The 19,468-nt window shown below is 34.9% G+C and overlaps 2 protein-coding genes across 5 annotated transcripts; one reads left to right on the forward strand and one right to left on the reverse strand.

Annotated features, from left to right (window-relative positions):
- Nucleotides 1-1,044: 1,044 nt before the first annotated feature.
- Nucleotides 1,045-12,403, reverse strand: LOC101249638 (protein ESMERALDA 1). 4 transcript variants are annotated; one of them, XR_011221068.1, is made up of 11 exons: nt 11,637-12,367; nt 9,476-9,545; nt 7,259-7,326; nt 7,068-7,156; nt 6,038-6,235; nt 4,853-5,057; nt 4,597-4,764; nt 2,359-2,526; nt 2,076-2,252; nt 1,705-1,886; nt 1,045-1,556 (listed from the first exon to the last, which is right to left on the reverse strand). XR_011221068.1 is itself a non-coding variant. In XM_010322399.4 (11 exons), exons 1-10 carry the CDS (start codon nt 12,060-12,062, stop codon nt 1,724-1,726), a joined length of 1,746 nt encoding a protein of 581 aa, XP_010320701.1. In that variant the 5' UTR covers nt 12,063-12,367; the 3' UTR covers nt 1,045-1,556; nt 1,705-1,723. The 4 variants fall into 4 exon arrangements, 2 of the variants coding, with proteins under 2 accessions (XP_010320701.1, XP_004238827.1); XM_010322399.4 differs by having other exon boundaries at nt 2,076-2,266; XR_003246776.2 differs by having other exon boundaries at nt 1,045-1,886; nt 11,637-12,403.
- A 1,199-nt stretch (nt 12,404-13,602) lies between these two features.
- On the forward strand, nt 13,603-17,425 carry LOC101249915 (phytanoyl-CoA dioxygenase). The gene is made up of 8 exons (XM_004238780.5): nt 13,603-13,979; nt 14,108-14,168; nt 14,800-14,868; nt 14,984-15,102; nt 15,828-15,975; nt 16,064-16,208; nt 16,323-16,409; nt 17,037-17,425. The coding sequence occupies exons 1-8, from the start codon at nt 13,797-13,799 to the stop codon at nt 17,077-17,079; spliced, it is 855 nt and encodes a 284-aa protein (XP_004238828.1). The 5' UTR covers nt 13,603-13,796; the 3' UTR covers nt 17,080-17,425.
- The last annotated feature ends 2,043 nt before the right edge of the window (nt 17,426-19,468 follow it).

The raw sequence follows: 19,468 nt of genomic DNA on the forward strand, positions 1-19,468 counted from the left end.
TTCATTATATCGTGACAACTAATGTTCTATTGCACCACGGCATTGTCATAGCCAATAATAAAAATGTACCAATCCACATTTGACCAAATTGAACTATATACAAACCAATCTTTTAGGTACGTGTTGATGTAAAACTTGTATGTTTGTTTTCACGATCACTAAAGTCTTTAACAATATTATATAGTGTATTGATTATAAATAATTATATTTGTTTATTATTGTTATCATAATTACAAATAATTATAATTATTATCGTGCAATAATTGACGCAAAATTCTTTATTTCCGGTACTATAGTTTAAATTTCAATATATAGATGTCAATATGCTCTCAAAACTCATGTCACTTATCAATTTACTACTTTGAAAAGTTAAAAAGAAACAAGGCATTGCAATTTGTGTGGTATCCATTAATTTTATTTTTCCTTTATAAAAGCATGGGATAAAAAAGATGCTTAGGACAAAATACAAGAGGCTACGTGCGGCAAATGAATAATCTTGGTTGAATTTAGACGGGTCATAATAACGAATGGTCATTATCTAATCCCTGCGCAAAGGTTGGTCAACTCATGTTTTTGATTTATATTTTACAAAAATGAACATAGAGATGAATGATTTTCAATTTTTGACATTACTTGCTTCATGAATAGAACTTTAAATTTATCGAGTTTTGCCTTATAAGTTAATTTTGATTTTGAAGGACCACAAGATAAGCAAAGGTTGTCATACTATGCCATTTTTTGGTTGCATTTGGGCAAGAAACCTGTGAATACATAGCTATTACGAATAATACATTACTTAATGAGAGGAATGTATAGGATAAGAAAATGCATCATCCGAGAGTTGATAGAGATGTATCCGAAAGGAGATTTGTGCAACTTTTTTTAAAATGTAAAAAATATTAGAGACTGATAAAATAAGATGGTAAATGCTTGTCAGACACAATTAATGGCATAACACATAAGTGCTCTTTTAACTTAACCTTATTTCACATTGATTTCCTTCAATTTTATGCGTACCCAAAGTTGGAGGACACAAACGTGAACTGAAGTCAAATTAATGGCATATTTATGTATTACGCCCACAATTAATCAAGAAAAATACCACACATTTGCAGTGAGCTCTGAAATGAGATGATAAATCTAGTGAAACTAAGACAAATAAATATCAACAATGGAGAGATCATCTAAAATTGGCAAGAAAAGATATCCAAAGTAAAACTTTGGAACCCTCATTTCTGATAACCCTACACTCTTCTCATCCTGTTCCTATAATCTAGGACTCCTACTTCACTTATGTGCAAAATCCTCTCTCATGAAACTAATGTGCAAATATGTCTCGTGTCAACTCGCGGCTTGTTAGATACAGCAGCTGTAAGAATATGAATCTGCTATGGAGATCAATGATCGGGGGGGTTACATCAACGATGGAAATGACTTCCCCATTCTTCCTCGCACCATCAAGTATACAAGTGTACCCTCAAACTTGTGCCCGGGAGATCATCAAATTGATCAGTCACACAAATCCCAGAAGCAGCTCCAAGATCCAGTAAGCCCCTCTCCATAGTGGAAGGAAAAAAAAAATGAAAGAATCACACAGTTAGCAGCTGAAGTTCATATGTACTACAAGAGCAAGAACAGCACCTGCTGACATGCACACAGGATAGCAGCGAAAGTTCATGCGTACTACAAGAATAAGAACACCACCTATTGACAAACACATAGGTCACGTTACTGAGGAGGATTTAGAATCCTCAGTCCTGTTACTCCGACACATGCAATCTGGGCAAGGGAATGTATATATCGAGTCATTTGGTCTTTTAATCTCAATTCCTTTTGAATCACTATGTGCTCGTATACTATGCATTTGCCGCTTGAAGCTCTTCCACCTGGAAGATGAGCACATGGAGAACATACACCGGTCAAAAGCAAAGCAAAGCCAACATACAAGACTGTTTAGACATACCAAAGGGGTTTTCGATCCCCATAACTGCTTTCTTTCAGTTTGAATAGAGGCACACTAGAAAGGTCTCACGTAAACAGAAAAAAAAAAGGCAAAAAGTTAACCAAAAGCTTACCCGATATTGGGATTATCATATAACAAAGCTAACTTCCTCTTGTCTGGCCTGATGGTCCTGGAGTGCCCCCCATATAAGTATCTTCTATGCCCCAACAGAAAGTGGGGGAAATTGCCTCCCTGAGTTGTCACGAATACTTCACTATGAAGGCAAACAGTATAGTCTATGGCAGCCATCCTGGAAGAGTAATTCTATAAGCAATAACTTGAGTCAGACAGTAGCCAAAGAGGAGGGGTGAGAGGGGGAACTAAAATGCCTGGAAGGAGAATCGAACAATTTAAACCTGAAATGGGCCTAATTCTTCTGGTGATGCCAGCATTTCTTTAGTTTGTAAAAGAGGAAACATTTCTAATAGTGGTTTCATATGTCGCTCAGAGTCGTATATTTTTCCAGATGCTAAATAGATGGATGTAAACTTGTCAAATCCCATGCCTCTTAACATCAAACCAACCTGATAAAAAGTGTACAGAGAATTAGCAAGGAATTTTTTTTAGGGTAAATAATTTTATTAACACAAGGGGGAAACCTATACAAGCTGAATATTTAGAAACGAGAACCTACATCGAACTATGGTTATTAATGAAAGAAACCCAATCTTCTAAACAAATAGGGATCTCATTGGCCAATCTTCTATACAAATAGAGATCTCATTGGCCAATCTTCTATACAAATAGGGATCTCATTGGCCAATCTTCTATACAAATAGGGATCTCATGGGTACACCAAAAGGAAACTAGAAACAAAAGACTATTTTGCAAATTTATAAAATTTTGTTCAACTCGTTCATGAGCTCTCATATTTTTCACTTTCCAAACAACCCACTTAATTGCTAAAGGGGCAACCTTCCGTGCCTCTGGACTTCTCACTGCCCTTCTATATACCATCAGGCCTCAGCTATGCAGCATCTCCTTCACTAGTTCAAATCACCCATAGCTCAAAATCAGTTAAGAACCACCCTCCACAATTGATTTGCCACTTTACAATACAATAGAAGATGATCTATAATTTAGCCTGAACATTTGTATATGAAACACCAACTAACATAGATGACCCCCCTATTTCTAAGGCTTTCCACTGTCAAAAAAAACCCCCTTGATTTAAACATTTCTCTTTTCCTCCAAAAAAGAAGACTAGATCATTCCCCTTGCTTTCAACAACGCCATGAAAAACACCTGCCACCCGTATAGAGCAAAGAGGAAAGCTACACATTCCTCTCCTTGGTAAACTCTTGTAATAAGATTAAAGAGCGAATAAACCATCTCTACTCTCTCACCATTTACATGCATCCGAATTATCGTTCAATATATCTTGTCCACACTAAAAACTCAACCAAATTATGAAATTCTCCACCCTCCCTATTCATGTAGATTCCTCCAATATCTCAAATCCCGATGAGGACCTACAAATTTGTTGAACAGTCATCTCACTTTGGCAAGACATTCTGTATATGTTAGAATAGACTTTCCTCAACTTGTTTTCCCCACGCCACTAATACTCACAGAAACTAAACATGCTTCCATGTAACACTCATCGGGTTGGACTTGGAATACTAAATTTCATGTGGTTAAACCCGAACTATGATAAATCCTGTAGTATTGAAAATTGATATCTTAGCATGTACAGAGTGTACAAAAGATTTGGAGTTGAAAGGAGTTGAGAAGGACTCGAGAAACAATATGCAGTTGCAGAATGCCATATTCCCACAGGTATCTTTTTTCCAATATGCAGACCAATTTTTCCTTCTTTCCAGAAGTATCTTTTTTCCCATACCACTAGCCGTTTCTTTACTCTCTCAATCACCAAATTCCCATACGGCCATGTCTTTGTAGAAGAAAAAATAAATAATTGTTGATATACAGTAGCAAAGCTTCAAAGGTAAAGCATACATAAGCAGGACGTAGAACTGCAAAAGATCTCATGAATATAACATATGGTTCTTGGATTAGTAAACACTAGTCACAATCCTTGCAACTAAACTATGACAGTGGATATTGACTAGAGAAGACGAAGAAGGATACTCTACTCACATTGCCATGGCAATCTTTTCAAACATGATTCAACAAGGATAAGAAATTTTCAAAAACACCAGCAATTATACTACTTAAGTCTCACGAGTCACTTAGTCCCTTCTTGGTGAACTAGGGTAAGTCAAGAAATTCAGTACTAGTTAAGTAAAACTAATGAAATTATCCAATTATACACTCTCATCATCTCACAAGGATCATCATGCCTAGCACAAGTATACACTAAATCTCAGACAAAGGTACGATATTCAAGGAATTGAAATTAAGGTTGGGTACAAAGAAGGCACCATCTCCAGAAAGTATTTTAAACCATGTGTTCTATTCTAAACCATATGCTTTCTAAACAAAACTTGTTCTTTAGGAAGGAAGTATCACGAAGGATCAGAATGCTCTGATCAAGCCAAGAAAGTACAGGTATACAGCTTATCCGAAAATGATGTGTTCCATCAGCATTAAGTCAAGTCTCTTGAAATGGAATGAAAATGACAATATATTACCTCTAAAGGAGTCAAGGGACACTTTCCATTAATTCTGATAGCTCCAGGACGAATCACACGACCAGGTTTTGTAAATTTTCCCTTCCATCCCCTCTCTCTTGCAGCATCCATGTCCCTTTTTTCTTCTTCACCACCATCATAAATGCAACAAGAGAAAGCCACCATATCCTGCAAAAAAAAATGATCAAGGCTAGATACCCTTGGAAAACTAAACTATGGAGCACATACAAAATCAGTTTACACACATGAAACTAACCTCCTCAAAGCGGAGATGCACAGAAATGTACTTCCCACTATTGTTGACACTCCGTTCTTTCATTCTTGACACCAATGTTTCCCCCAAACCCAAAATGGGATTTGAAAATCTAAGGGCTTCATAATTTGCCAGGCACCTAAGCCGCTGAACTGCTGGAGGAGCATCAAATGATAAACGGTTCGCAAATGGGGATATTCTGATGAGCCTGGTGAGTGATTAGACATACTTAGCAAAACTGTGGCTATATACAACAAAACAAAATGCTTCAAATATGAAGAAACGAACCTACGAATTAAGCATCAAAGAACTGACAAGGAATAAATCCAATTGACCAAACATGGTAATAGACTCATTTTTTGGAGAATGAAATATGATAACAGACTTAGCTATTGGAAGTCTAGGCATTCACAATTCTGTAGTTTGTTAGCCAAGCTTTCAATATTCGCTTTTTGTTTTCTGAAATTGGTAACTGTATATATAAACAAAGAACCTAAACAATACTTACGTACTACTAAAACCATTTACATGAGAGCTCAAAAAATCCGAAGTCTGCTCATCTTCAAACGTGACTTTTTGCCTGATCAGGTCTCAGAGAAAGTATTTTTGAATAGTAACAGCTTGTGTTTGGTGAGATAATTTGAGAAGAATTTTTACTATTAAAGAAGCAGTTTGTGTTTTGCCACTCTTTCTGGGAAAAAATGCTAATCACTGTCAAACAACGAAAGGAGCATGCAAAGATTCCTTTATTGTGAGAAATTTTATTTAGTTCTTCAATTTCATTTAATTAAATGTAAGAGAATCACAAAATAGAGGGGAGGGTTTATTATATTTCAATCATAGATATGCTGTCAACAATACATGAGTTTAATGTTTTGACTGCGCTGTTTAGCAAGTTTGGAGAAAATAATTTTGAAATGGTGTTTTAACCCAAGAAAAAATTAGAATTTCTTTTGCTTAGGTTAGAAACTAATATTTTTCAGCTTCAACTCTATAGCAATCACTTCGGATACTCACAAAAGCACTTATTTTTTTCCCAAAACTTGATCAAACCATCTTAACTCTTCAACATAAGCACTTGTTTTAGAAAGTAAGCACTTCTAGTTTGACACTAATATACTAACTAAAGGCAGTTCCGCCAAGAGCGAATAGTGGTGACAAAAAAAACAGAAATGTCAAAAAACTCACTTTTCTTCAAGCAGCTTTGGATGAACTGTATCCCTGTAATAACTGATGGAGGACCAAGCTTTGATCTTGAAGTTGTAAACATTGCTCATATTGTAATCGAACCTTTGCATAATATAATCAGGAATCTTGTTCACCACTCGCACATCATAGGCTAGGGTTTTAACAAAAAAATCTTCATCATAAATCTCTCCGAACTTGCTGCAGAGAACAAATGCCGAGCATTTTTATGATTTAAAATGAAAGGAAGGTGTAGAGATGAATATTAAACAAGATTGATCAAGAGAACAGCCATGACTAAAACGAATACCCACTATACAATAAATAATTTCACGGCAATCCACCACCAGATTGACAAGAATGTTACCAGGTTGCATGAAGTAATTCAGATTTTAGTTTTGCTTCATCAATATCTCAAAAGGAAATGATCATGAACCTAAGGTACAGATTCACCAAACCACCGAATCTGTTCAAATTCTAGGGCTACTAACATCTTATTGTGGTCATTTGTGATATATTCAATTATGATTTGATGGAATCTCGATTCCTATTAGCACCCTCAAGGCTAGATGTTTGGAATGTTCATTCAGCTGACACTTCTCTCCCCTGTAAACAGTGTGGATAACTTTTTGGATTTTGTTAGCTCTCTGTCTTTACCGTAGTAGAATGTTCAGGGAACTTTTTTGTGGCTGTTTTACAGGTAAGTTTGCTTCATGTTTTGTTTGAAGCAGCTTCTTTTGCTCTCCTGTAACATTTGCATCTTCTTGATGGTTTTTCTAATATGATTTGATTACTTTAACCAAAAAAAAAGAGGTAGTACACATTTCTACTACAGAGAAGCCAATTTAATGCCATAAGAGCAGGTAAAACATCTCAAGAGCTTTTCATTAGAAAAAACTAGTCTAGGTAATGATAGCAACAACTAAAAAGTATTTATGCTTCTACCAAATTTCTGAGTATACAGTATATAAATCCCCAGCTAAGGAAGGTACTGAACTACTAAACAAACATAGAAGATGAAACAGCAGCCAACCTTGGATCCCTCCAAATGCTATGAAAATGGAAGTGTGGGATGACCAGGGTCGCATTAAGAAAACCTGCCACAGCAACAGCATTGCATATCTGGACGCACAAATGCAACATTAGTGATCTTAAACTATCATCGTCATAAAAACAGAACTTCAGCATTTCAATAACAATTATCTTTGGAACTGAAGTACATACCGATGTCCTTTGCTGATTCAGACCACCATTTGCCTCAATATAAAGGTAACCATTTGATTCAGGAATTTCTGAAGATATGTGCGACAAACTTAGTTCATTGATCACCAAACCTCGTCTAAATTAAAAGAAAAAAGAGAAAGAAACAGAATATCGTTGCATATTATTTCAAAACACTGTAGAGCAATAGTGTATTACTGTATCAATATCCATCACTCCATCAGTATTTATTATTGTTTTCAATAATCTATTTCGTATGTTGCTTATTGTGTTTCGATTGCGACACTATCTTTTTGTTGATGTTGCTCCATTGGATAGACTTTGCATTGTTTTCTTGTGACGTGTTATATTTCTTCTTTATATCTGGAATAGCTACATTAGAGCCAAGGGTCTTTCGGAAGCAGTCTCTACCTCCACGGGTAGTGGTAAGGTTTGTGTACATTCTACCCTCCCCAAACCTCACTTGTGGGATTTCATTGGGTATGTTGTTGTCGGTAGACCAAGAACCTCAAAATCGCTAATCTAGCAAATAGGATTTTAAATCTTAATAAATTATACACAAATTGTTTGTCACTTCCCAAATCTTGAGGGAACAGATTGGTACCCATCGTAGTTGTAGTGTCTATGCAGCTTCAGATTCAAGAATGTTGAAACTGAGAACCAGTCAGCATGGTCACAATGAGCTTTGAAAAGTAGAAAACATTTAATGGCTTTGAGGTCCTTTCACTATGTTTTACATTTACACTCTGGGTACAAAAGTTGAGCTTTTCCTCATATTAGAGCACTGAAAAAACAAGCTATAGCAATTGACAACAATCATTGAGGAGAACTGAAGAAACCTAGCCCTAATTCCAACAGTTTCTCATGATTAAGGTAAGATCTAATCCACTGATGTGAAAGGCACTTGCCTCTCGCTTTAAGGGTTTAAGGAAATGGAAGTATATACAAGAATCTCATCCCAATTTCATGATCTTGAATTGAACTCCTCATGGGTTAATATAAATCCTATCTTGGAAGTAAATTAGGGTTTGAAACATGAGATTAACGTAAGGGGTTTGGCTTTTGATAAGATATGCAAGTTCTAAAGGATGACTACGCTATTTGACATTTTCTCCTTAAATTGGGGAATTTGCTAGAGATTGTCTATTAATGACAAGCCCAACAGAAACTAAATGCATACTATGAGTCCTTACCGCACTCTGCAGGTGTGTATCCATATTAACCTGCTTTGTATAATTTCACAAGTCGAATTTGGGTTCGGGTGTACCTTACCCCTCCCTTTTGGGTGGAGAGATTGTTTTTGATAGACTGCATCCATATTAATATATGGATATTGATATTGACCTGCCTCTATTGGCAGTGGGTAGAAATCAAGAGAAGCAAGTCGAGCGCATCATACTCTTCAAGAGTTGTGTTATGCCAATATTCATATTTAATTTCGTATGTATCCACACGAAAGCGAGACCTCTAGTTCCTTTTTGGTCCACCCATGAGGTTCTTACTTGTATAGATAAGTGGGTGACTTTTGTAGTCTCATATTTTGGTGTACTTGTTGATACGAGGATTCCCCCGACATTAATAAATCATTCACCATATTTTAAAGGGGGGTGATGCCACTAGAACGTTCACCACAAAGAGACGAGCTCAAAAAAATTATGAGAAGAGAAAGTAAAAGCTTTGACCAGACAAATGTTGTAATGCTGTCAACTAATATTGCCTCGAAAAAAATAATGCTGCCAACTAATAAAGAGAAGTTGCTTAGGTCTTTATCAAAACCATAGAGTTGTGGTACCATATGAAAAGAGAATATCAAGAGGAAAAAGCTTGCTGGACTGGTCATGAAACAAGAGGGTGCTTACATAAGATATAAGTCCATTGGAAACAAGAAAAATTTAGACTATATGACAAAAGATAATTCATTTCAATAAGAAAACTCAACTGACTACAGAGTTTCTTAGTTTCTAAACTAATTAGAGAAGAATATTTTGTACTATAAATCTAAACACGTATAATGAACATACGCTTTCAAGCATATAACTGCATTAGTTATCTTGAAATTCAGATTACTATAAGTTAATGCATTGGGAAACCTCCAATATAACCTGAACGCAACCAAAGAGTTGCACTCACTATATGACTAAAACTAAGAGAGAGAAAGATAGGCAGTAAAAAGCATACTAACAAGGATAAAAGATAAGTTTGATTCTCCAAATTTTGTACCTCCTGAGGATTTGTTAATGCATGGTCTCCATTCACCACCTCTATAAGAGTTTTTCCAAATTGTTGAGATCTACAGGAAATTTGCACCTAAACTTAGTAAGATTTTAGAAGATCACCATCTTTAGGAGAATTTGAACTAAAATATCAGAAATCATAACACAAGATCAAGTTACAAAGTAACACACTTATTGACACAAAGAAATCGGAAAAGTTCAAGGGGGCAACAGGAACCTAAATTTAACAACAACAATATACCCAATGAAATCCCACAAGTGGGGTCCGAGAGGGTGGTGTGTACGCAGTCTTACCCCTACCTTGTGAAGCTAGAGAGGTTGTTTCCAATAGACCCTCACCCAAGTAAAGCATATCAAACTAGGTACAAAAAGAAATACAGTAGAGAAGATGTCACGTTGAAAGAAAAAAGAACAATAGTAACAACAAATAAAATAATAACTGAAGCAAAGGAAACAATCGGTACTAATAAAATAAAAAAATAAGAAAATAGGAGAAAAATAAAGGTTATACTAATTAGGAAAACTAGACAGACCACGACCACCTACTAACTTTCTACCATAATCCTTGACCTTCATATATTCCTACCTAGGAGCATGTTCTCGATAATCACCTCTCCCTATTACTTCTTCGGTTCACCTCAACCTCTCCACAGACCCACCATAGCAAACCTCTGACACCTCCTTACTGGGCATTTGTGCATCTTTTATATGCATGATGAACTATTTCAGTCTTATTTCCCTCATCTTATTCTCCAAGGAGGACACCCCACCTAATCCCGGATATCCATGCTTCTAATTCTATCTTTCCTATTATGGCCACACATTCATCTCAACATTCTCATTTCCGCTACTTTTATCTTCTGGACGTGCAATTTCTTGATCAGCTAACACTCCGACACATACAACATATTTGGCCTAAAAACTCCTTTATAAGAACCTAAATTTTGTCATCAAATATTTCATGATTAACCAGAAAACTCAATGTTTCTCAAGACATAGGGACTCGCCAATACTCCAACGTGGAAGTTCTTGATCAGACAATACTCCAACACATACAACATATTTGGCCTAAAAAATCCTTAATAAGAACCTAAATTTATCATCAAATATATCATAATTGAACAGGAAACTCGATGTTTCCCATAACATAAGGACTTGACAGCAACAACACTAATCACTTGGGTTTGTGCAGGCTTCAGTGGGATTTCTGATTGCCTAAATGATCACAAACAAACTTATGCCCTTCAGACTATTCAAGGTCAAAGGACTACTTACTTGATTCTCACAATTCTCAGTAATGTTTTGATGTCACACTGGAAGTGGAGAAAGGGTCTCGAACAATTAAAAGGAGAACTCAACAGTCATATATATTATCTTAAAATTTCTAGACACGTAACACAGACACACTGTTAAGAGGACTTCCACTCAACCACTGTAGGTGGAAATTGGAATTGGGAACACTAACTGAGTACAAATAAATCAATGTGCACATTCACTAAGAGTCTCAACCCCTAGCAGCATTTCTACTCTTCTCCTATCCCCAAGAGCTCGTGACATTTGAAACCAGGTTAACACCTCCATCCAAGTGACAGGATTCCACCTTCACATGCAACAACACAATTTTTTTATAACATGTCAGAGTCCTTGTTTTCCTTATGTATCACTGAATATCCTATCTTTTGCTATATGCACCTCATACATTGATCTTTCGAATCTTCGAACAAAGAAAATGACACTTCAACCTCTTTCAGTTAGATAACAAGTTAACAATTAAAAGATCCCATCCAATTACATAGCACCCCCAACTAGCAGCTATCGTATACACTTTCTACAGAATACTGCTCAGCAAGCACTAGATGTAAAGCAATGATGTGAAAAAGATGAGGACATAAGGAAAAAGAAAAACAAATCCATAGGGAAACAGTAAAACAATCATGATCAATGGCATTGATATACAACATAGCAGAACCAAATACACTCAGGATTACAGATCTGGACTAAGAGAAACATCTCAAACTGGAACAATAGTAATTGAATAAAATTTGCAATGCAATTAACTCAGTGATCCACCAAAACAGTAAAACAAAAGAAAAGACTTTGTTTTTCAGTTTCACCCAAACCATAGAAGGCAAAGTACATAAACTAACCGCATCAGCAGTGGAATTATCAGAGTCCATTTCAGGTCGAAGCTTATCATAGAGTTGAGGGCTCCGGTAAACAGACCCAGGAGCAGGACGGTGCCTGATAATAGGAACAACATCAAACGGTACTGTCCCCATGTAAAACAATATCCCAGCAATATAAAGCAAAGGAGCAAACAGGAAAATCCCCTGACGACGAACCAGAACAGATAGAATAGCCCCACTTATACGATTTGCTAGGGTTCTCGGTAGTTGTTGACCCGAAGTAAAACGGGCACTGGGTTTAACCCTTCCACCACCACCACCACCTCCACCTCCACCTCCACCACCACTATTACTACTGCTACGTAAACGAGGCGACCGTGAACGTGGCGATGACGGAGTTGATGGGCTACTGTGTCCACTACTCGGTAGTCTATTATACGCATGCATAGCTCTGTTACTATCTCTAACTACTTCATATCATATTCCACACCGAAAACAACAAAAAAAAGCTCAAATTTCACAGAATTGATTGATCTAAACAGGGTTTTTCGAGATTTAGAACAATAAAAACCCAATTTTTATTGAATTTTCAAAAGATGATTTTTTTTGTGTGTGTTTTTCCTCCGACCCTTTGTTCCTCTCTCTTCAATGGATTTCAAGATTTGATGCTCCGGGCAGAGAGAGGGTGGAGGGAGGGAAGGAAGGTATAGAGAGAGTTGAAGAAGAAGCGAAGAGGGCAAAGTGCTGAAAATGGTTTAACAAAAGAGAAAAAACGTTATGAGAAGAAGGTGCGCACGTGACCTGAAGATGGATGCACGTGCTCTGAGTATGGGCTGGTGGGCATGTTGGATAAGTGGACTCCAAGAAATAATGTATGCATTAGTTTTTTTATTTGATATATTAAAAGGAAAAAATAGTATGATATACCCTTCGATTTTGATATTTAGAGTTGATATGTCATTTATTAATGGTATATATAAATTACTTTCATAATGATCGATATATTAGTTTCAAATGATAAAGTTGAGACATATATCCATCCTTTTTTATGCAAGTGATCGTTTGATAGTGTGTATTAGAATAAATAAGGGGAAATTAAGCGAATAAAATAATTACATACATATACCCCATATATCATACCCTCTCGATGATTACATTAGTATTTCTAACTAATTTCGCTTAATTAATATTATATCAGTGTATATATTGTATCAGTATCATTAAGACTGATAATTTTACTTAATTGATACTACACGAGTATATATATATATATATATATATATATATATATATATATATATATATATATATACTGAATTATTAGCCTTAATGACGGGGGTGATATGGGTTGTAAAAAAAAAAATGTTGACAACATGGTATTTCTTGAATTACTTTGCATTGAGGTATGAACATGTAATTACTTTGTGTTTTATGGCTTATTTATGTAGTTTTCCCAAAATATAATATTTGTATTAGTTTTGTATATTAGTAGTATCTTGTTTCAATCTATGTACAACTAAATGCTTATTCTATTGTGCATTAAAGTGTATATTGTTAATATATGGAAAATCATGATATCCATAATGCGAGTTTATTATATGATCATGGTATTGGGTTAATTTTTACACACCTCTCAACTTATTACGTGTGACATCTATTACCTGATACCTCTCATCAACAACATAAATAAGGCAAGGGTTTTCATTGATCACTAAGTCACAATATTGAATGTTGATACAAGGATTTTTAATGCATGCATTTGCATGGTTAAAGATATAATTATCTCTAAAAGCTTTTTTTACATCTTTTTTACTATACGTGAAACATATTTTTTTTATGAACAGTAATCATTAAAAGATATGCAATACATGTAATTTTTTATACGCTAAATCAAACAACACATAAAATTTAATCCCTCTATAACTAATACTAGCATTAGTAATAGCAGAATAAACTATATATATTTAGCATTATTTTAATATATAGTATTCCCACCGTTAATTTTTGTCATCACCATGAGATTTTTGGGCAAGAAGATGAACATGCACCGAAATATAAACTATGTTTTGAGTTTACATTTTAGTACCAAACTTTAAGATAATTTGCATATTGGTTCTATAAATTATTATTAGAGAATTTACAACCCTTTTACAGCACCAACCAAAGCTCAGAAGGTCAATCATGGTGCTTATTGAAGGAAACCTCAGTTCAGAGCAGCTTCAGTTCTTTGATTCTAATGGGTATTTGGTGTTAGAATCATTTGCAAGCCAAGAAGAGATCCAGTCTATGAGGAAGAGAATGGAAGAGTTGCTTGATGAGTTTGATTGTTCTTCAGATACTTCTGTTTTTTCTACCAAGAATCAAGTAAAGATTCAATTTTTATGCTCTGTAGTTTGATTTTTTCAATTCATTAGCTTAGTTTATTTGGTTTTGAGAGAACCCTTTTTTGTCTTTTTTGATTTTGTGTGTGTTTTGTGGCATTTGGGTTTCAGCAACAAACGACTAATGATCACTTCTTTGAAAGTGCTGAGAAGATTTCATTCTTCTGGGAAGGTATGCTTGTGTTTGATTTCTTATTTGTTTTTTCTTGTACTGTCTTTTGTCTTTTTACTGATTAGTAGTAGTTGTTTATGCCTATGTAAAGAATAACATATTCATTTAATTCACAAGAATCAAGAATCATACCTGGAGAAATACGCTACTAACGGACCTCATCACGAAGGAGTATTAGGAGAGAAGAATCAAGGATAAATATCCATATTGTTTTATCAATGAAATTATATTTCTTTGTGATTGCAATTTATTTTTAATCACTTTAAAATTTGTTGCAAACCGTAGTATTTACTAACAAGTTATATTTTTAATTGCAAAAGAGCTGGGAATGGATGTACTAGTGGCTTTGAGTTTGCATATCAGTCATTGTTCTTGATTTTCTATTATAGCTAAGGAGGCAGTTATCAGTTTAGTATAGGCTTTCAAAGGATTGAAAACTGTGTTTTGTCGCCATGGAGAATTTCTTTTGGTGTTATTTAGATGATATTTGGATTTTAATTTTCTGATCCTGCTGTGGTTGAATCGTATTAGTAATTTGCTTCTATATCTTTAACTTCTGATTCCTTTCATAGGCTAATTATGTTTTAGGTATTTGCTTAGGATGCTTTATTGATATTTATGGTCTTGGCAGAGAAAGCATTTGATGAAGATAGAAACCTAAAGCAGCCAAAGCAACTCTCAATAAATAAAGTTGGGCACGGTATGGTTCTGTTGATTACCTGTTGTCAACAGAGTTGTTTCATTTTTCGAGCAACCTTTTTAATCTCTATCTCAACAAGGTTGTTCTTAGATTTCTCGTACTTGTGCTATTGCAGCTCTTCATGAAAAAGATGCTGTATTTAATAAGTTCTCTAGCTCAGGCAAAGTCTCAAGCATGTTGCGGTCCTTGGGTTACCAGAGGCCAGTAGTCATTCAATCAATGTACATATTTAAGGTAATTTCTGCTATTGTTTTATCTAGTAATGGGTTTCTCTGCCCTATATCTTTGTACGCTCCTCAGCTAAATCATGTCCAATCCTTGGTTGTTCAAGATCACCAGTCAGATAGGTGTGTGTCATTCTAAAAGGTTGATGTCTTAGTAAGGCTAGAATGTATCCACGTCAAACAGTGATATTGTTTCTGGACTAACTGTACGAGAAAAATCTCCATTCTTTTATTTGACAAGGTCAATGAAATTGTCTTAAAGAGAAGATTCTGGGGCTGTTTGGTCCTCCATACATGTATATGTTTACTGGGAAAAGTATGGTACAATTTCTTATGAGGTCATGGACACGTGTGTCGGTAACTCGTTAGGTTTGTGTATTAGCAGTTTAATTTGTTCGTAAACGAACTATGTAAAACAGTGAAATATTAAACAATAGTAGGATTTAGGAAGTAGTAGAGCTTCGATGATTGTTGTTTGCATTGGATCCCAAAATCGATACTTGAGTAACCCATCATTCCTATCTAATTTTTATATTAGTTGGATGAATCATGTACTCAATAGCATATTAGTTTTTGAAATAATATATGCTTGGTCGTGTTATCCAAGCATGCATATGTAGAGTCACCACACTCTTTGCAACTGAACAATAACAGAAAAGAAACAAAAACCATAATGGAGTTGTAATTACTATTATCCATCCCTCTACGAATGACATGTAAAACTCTGTTTTTCAGCAACCCGGTATTGGGGGTGAAGTGGTGCCGCACCAAGATAACTCTTTTCTGTACACTGAACCAACAACATGCACTGGCTTGTGGCTAGCTTTAGAGGATGCAACAATTGTAAATGGCTGTCTATGGGCTATACCAGGGTCCCACAAAAGTATTGTTTCTCCCAACTCTTCTTCGTCTTGCCACCTTTAAATCATTGAACTCCTTCACGTAATATACAAATTGTTCTATTTCTTCAGATGGCCTTGTGAGGAGATTCCTTAGAGATGAAAGTGGGGTTCATTTTGATAAGCCATCTCCATGCTATAACCAGGAAGATTTCATTTCACTTGAAGTAAAAGCTGGATCTTTGGTAGTCATTCACGGAGATCTTATTCACCAGAGGTCAGTCACTTTCAGAACTTCTCTAGGACCATACGGATCAGTTATGCTACCATTTGTATTTGGCTCGTTTAGAATGTTTTTTATCCATTCAATCTTCATAACGTATGGTTGCAGTTTTGAGAACCAGTCTTCAAAGTCACGACATGCATACAGTTTACATGTGGTGGATACTAATGGCTGCAAATGGGCAGAAGACAATTGGTGAGTAACCAGGCTTTTGCTGTTTAAATTTGCTGTTTTTTAATTCTAAATGCCATAGTTTTACTGAGAGGCAAAGCAGCAGAGTTGTGCCGACTGTAATTATGAGGAAAGACCTCAAATGTCTAATACGAAAGCTGCTAAGGCTCATGCAGTGTGTTCAGGGTCACTTGTAGATTGTTAGGAACTTCGAGTTGTTCTCAATAATACAGCTCAGTATAGGTATTAACACATTATATTCTGTGGTTCTGAATTAGAGAACTACGCGATATTTTGCAAGGTAAGATTGCGTACAATAAGGTCCAATTTGGTTCGATCTGTCCCCAGATTTCCATAGCGGGAGATAACTGCACCAGGCTGCCCTTTGTATTAGCTACATCTCCACTTCAAGTCCGTTTCATGACACATTTATTTGTTTTTAGTATCTGTTGGTAGCCTATTTACTTTCATTTTGTCCTTTTAACCTCTTAAACTGGTACGTTGCCAATAAAAATATGTTACGTTGCGAAGGAAAAAGGGTCAAGAGAAAGCATGTTTACAGTGTTTGATGAATGTTGTGTAGCTGAAGATGTATATGTTACTACTTTTGATCCAACTTACATGTTGCTTTTGTTTTTGGAAATTGTTCAGGATTAGAAGAAATGTAGATCCAGAGCCCTTGTTCAGTTCTTGAATCAAACTTTCGATGAAGGTCCAAATTTGTTAGTGCAACATAGAAAATTTCATTGAGAGGAATCAACGAGGAAAAGAAAAGTGGGTCAACAACATCAACACGTGTATTTGAGAGATTGTCCTCGGGCTGAGGAGTGTCCACATGAGTTCGTTGAGGTGTTTACACATGCATGTAGTCCTCTTTTAAATTCGTTGTAGAGTTTGGATTTCCATGAACTTTGTGAAATCGTCACAAATTTGTCTTTCATTGATGTTTATGGTTTACATATACTCTATAATTTACCAGATTTGTTCAAATATGCTCAAATTATCCAAATGAAACTCAAAAGAATGAGCATTACATCAAATATTTACCTCAATTAGAGCTCCACATTAACCTCACAATGTTAAACCAAACCTTATTACATACCACTTCTGTCCGCTTTTAATTGTTATATTTTCTTTTTATGATGTATTTTTTTATCATATTAATATGCAAAAAATTGCAATCTATAATACTTTTCGTTTAGTTTTTGATTCATTTACATGACTATTGTGGTGGTAAAGTAGGGTTGAGGACCACTAGCTAGTCTCGCTACATCAAAAATGAGCTTTAGCAGTAATTAATTAGAAATTATCGCTAAATATATATTTAAGCGGCAATTAGCATTTTGTGTATGTTAAAGCCTTTAGCGTCATTGGATCTAATGGTACTTAACTAACGCCGATAAAAACGTTAACACTCTATTAATATGTCTATTTATTATCGCTAAAAGTTATTTTTATTGTACCGTGTTAGACTGAGAAAAAATTAAATTTTACTACACATAAAACATCAAATTGACTTTCTCCCAAAACCTCTAACTTCCAAATCAAATGGCTTATTGAAACAAAACAATTTTGAGACTCTCAAGGAGTTGCAAAAACAACTAAGAGTTGATGAGTTTTATGAGAATAGGTTTTGAGTCCATGTGTTAGATTTGATGACATTTTAATTTGGCATATTCTACATCACTTGAAACCTAAGTGCATGTTGAGCATCTTAGGCACATGCATCTTTTTGATGTTTCTAAACAAAACAATTGTTTGTTAACTTGAAAAGATCATGTACTTTTTGTGTTGATAAAGTGAACTTAGCTTTCTTTGTTTCTTGAAAGGTTTTAGCACCATAGCCACACCTTTTTAAGTCAAACATCAATTGCCGTGTATTAATAGATGATATATACTTGGGATCGTGATGTATTACGAAGCATACAGAATCTATACTTGAGCGATTTACTGGGGCCCTGACAGAACAGGTGAAGAATTCCTGTGGATCTTCTTTTTTTGAGCTACAACTTCTCTTTCTGAACCCTTGCGTCTCTATTAGTCTCAAACAAATTTGAAAAGAGAAAATCAAATGGCATATAGTATATGACTTTGTTTTGTGATAAGCTCCAACAAAGAACAGCCAAAACTTGACAATTGGTCCAATATGGCAATAAGAATGGTGCATAGGAACTTGGCATCTAGCTCCAAAAGCCAACACCTTTTTTTAGGGTGGGCTCACTAGATTAGAACTCACTTTCAAAAATCCTCAAGAAAGTATGGACATATATATGATCCACAAAGCAAGACGGAGCCAGATATGATCGAGTGGTTCATCATTCGATTAAAAAAATTGTATTGTTTATTCATGATTAAAATTATCTTTTATGTAAACCCTCTTTACCTTCATTTTTGAGTTTTCATATCTTGAATCGACTTAGTAAAAATTCTGGCTCTCTTACAATGTATGATCATTGATCATAAACTATCTTTATCTTTGAATTGTAGATCAACTTGAAACCAAGCTCTTTATATTATTATTATTATGTCACCTCTAACTTTTTTTTATATACATATATAATTGTCTTTCTGGAGAACTCACCTATATATGATCTTAAATTTCTAATACCAAACAAATTAGTATATATCTAGGTATATATTAATTTTTTTTAATAGGCCAATTAACACTTTAAACCATGATTATGATTTCATACTAGATATGGAACTTTATAAATAAATAATTTGATTATCGAATCAAACCTATATCATTATAATTTGGAGATATTATTGTAGGTTTCTAGAAAGATTTGAATAAGTAGGAATGATTATTAGGGAAAAATATATCATAGTGGGATTTGAGATACTCTTATTTTATGTCATGACTTCTTAATTACAGGCATCATATGATAAAGATGAAAATACCAATTTAATTATTTTAATATAAATATAATTAGATTGGTTCAAGTTTACTGAAGTGTTAAGATTACAAATCAATTAAACAAATATATGAGGAAAAATGTACAAAGTATCCATCAATCTATGCTTGAAATTTCAGAGATATATTTATACTTTATTAAGATCCTATTACCTTTCTAAACATATTT

Source organism: Solanum lycopersicum, chromosome 5 (genome assembly GCF_036512215.1).
Source record: "Solanum lycopersicum chromosome 5, SLM_r2.1".
Taxonomy (NCBI): domain Eukaryota; kingdom Viridiplantae; phylum Streptophyta; class Magnoliopsida; order Solanales; family Solanaceae; genus Solanum; species Solanum lycopersicum.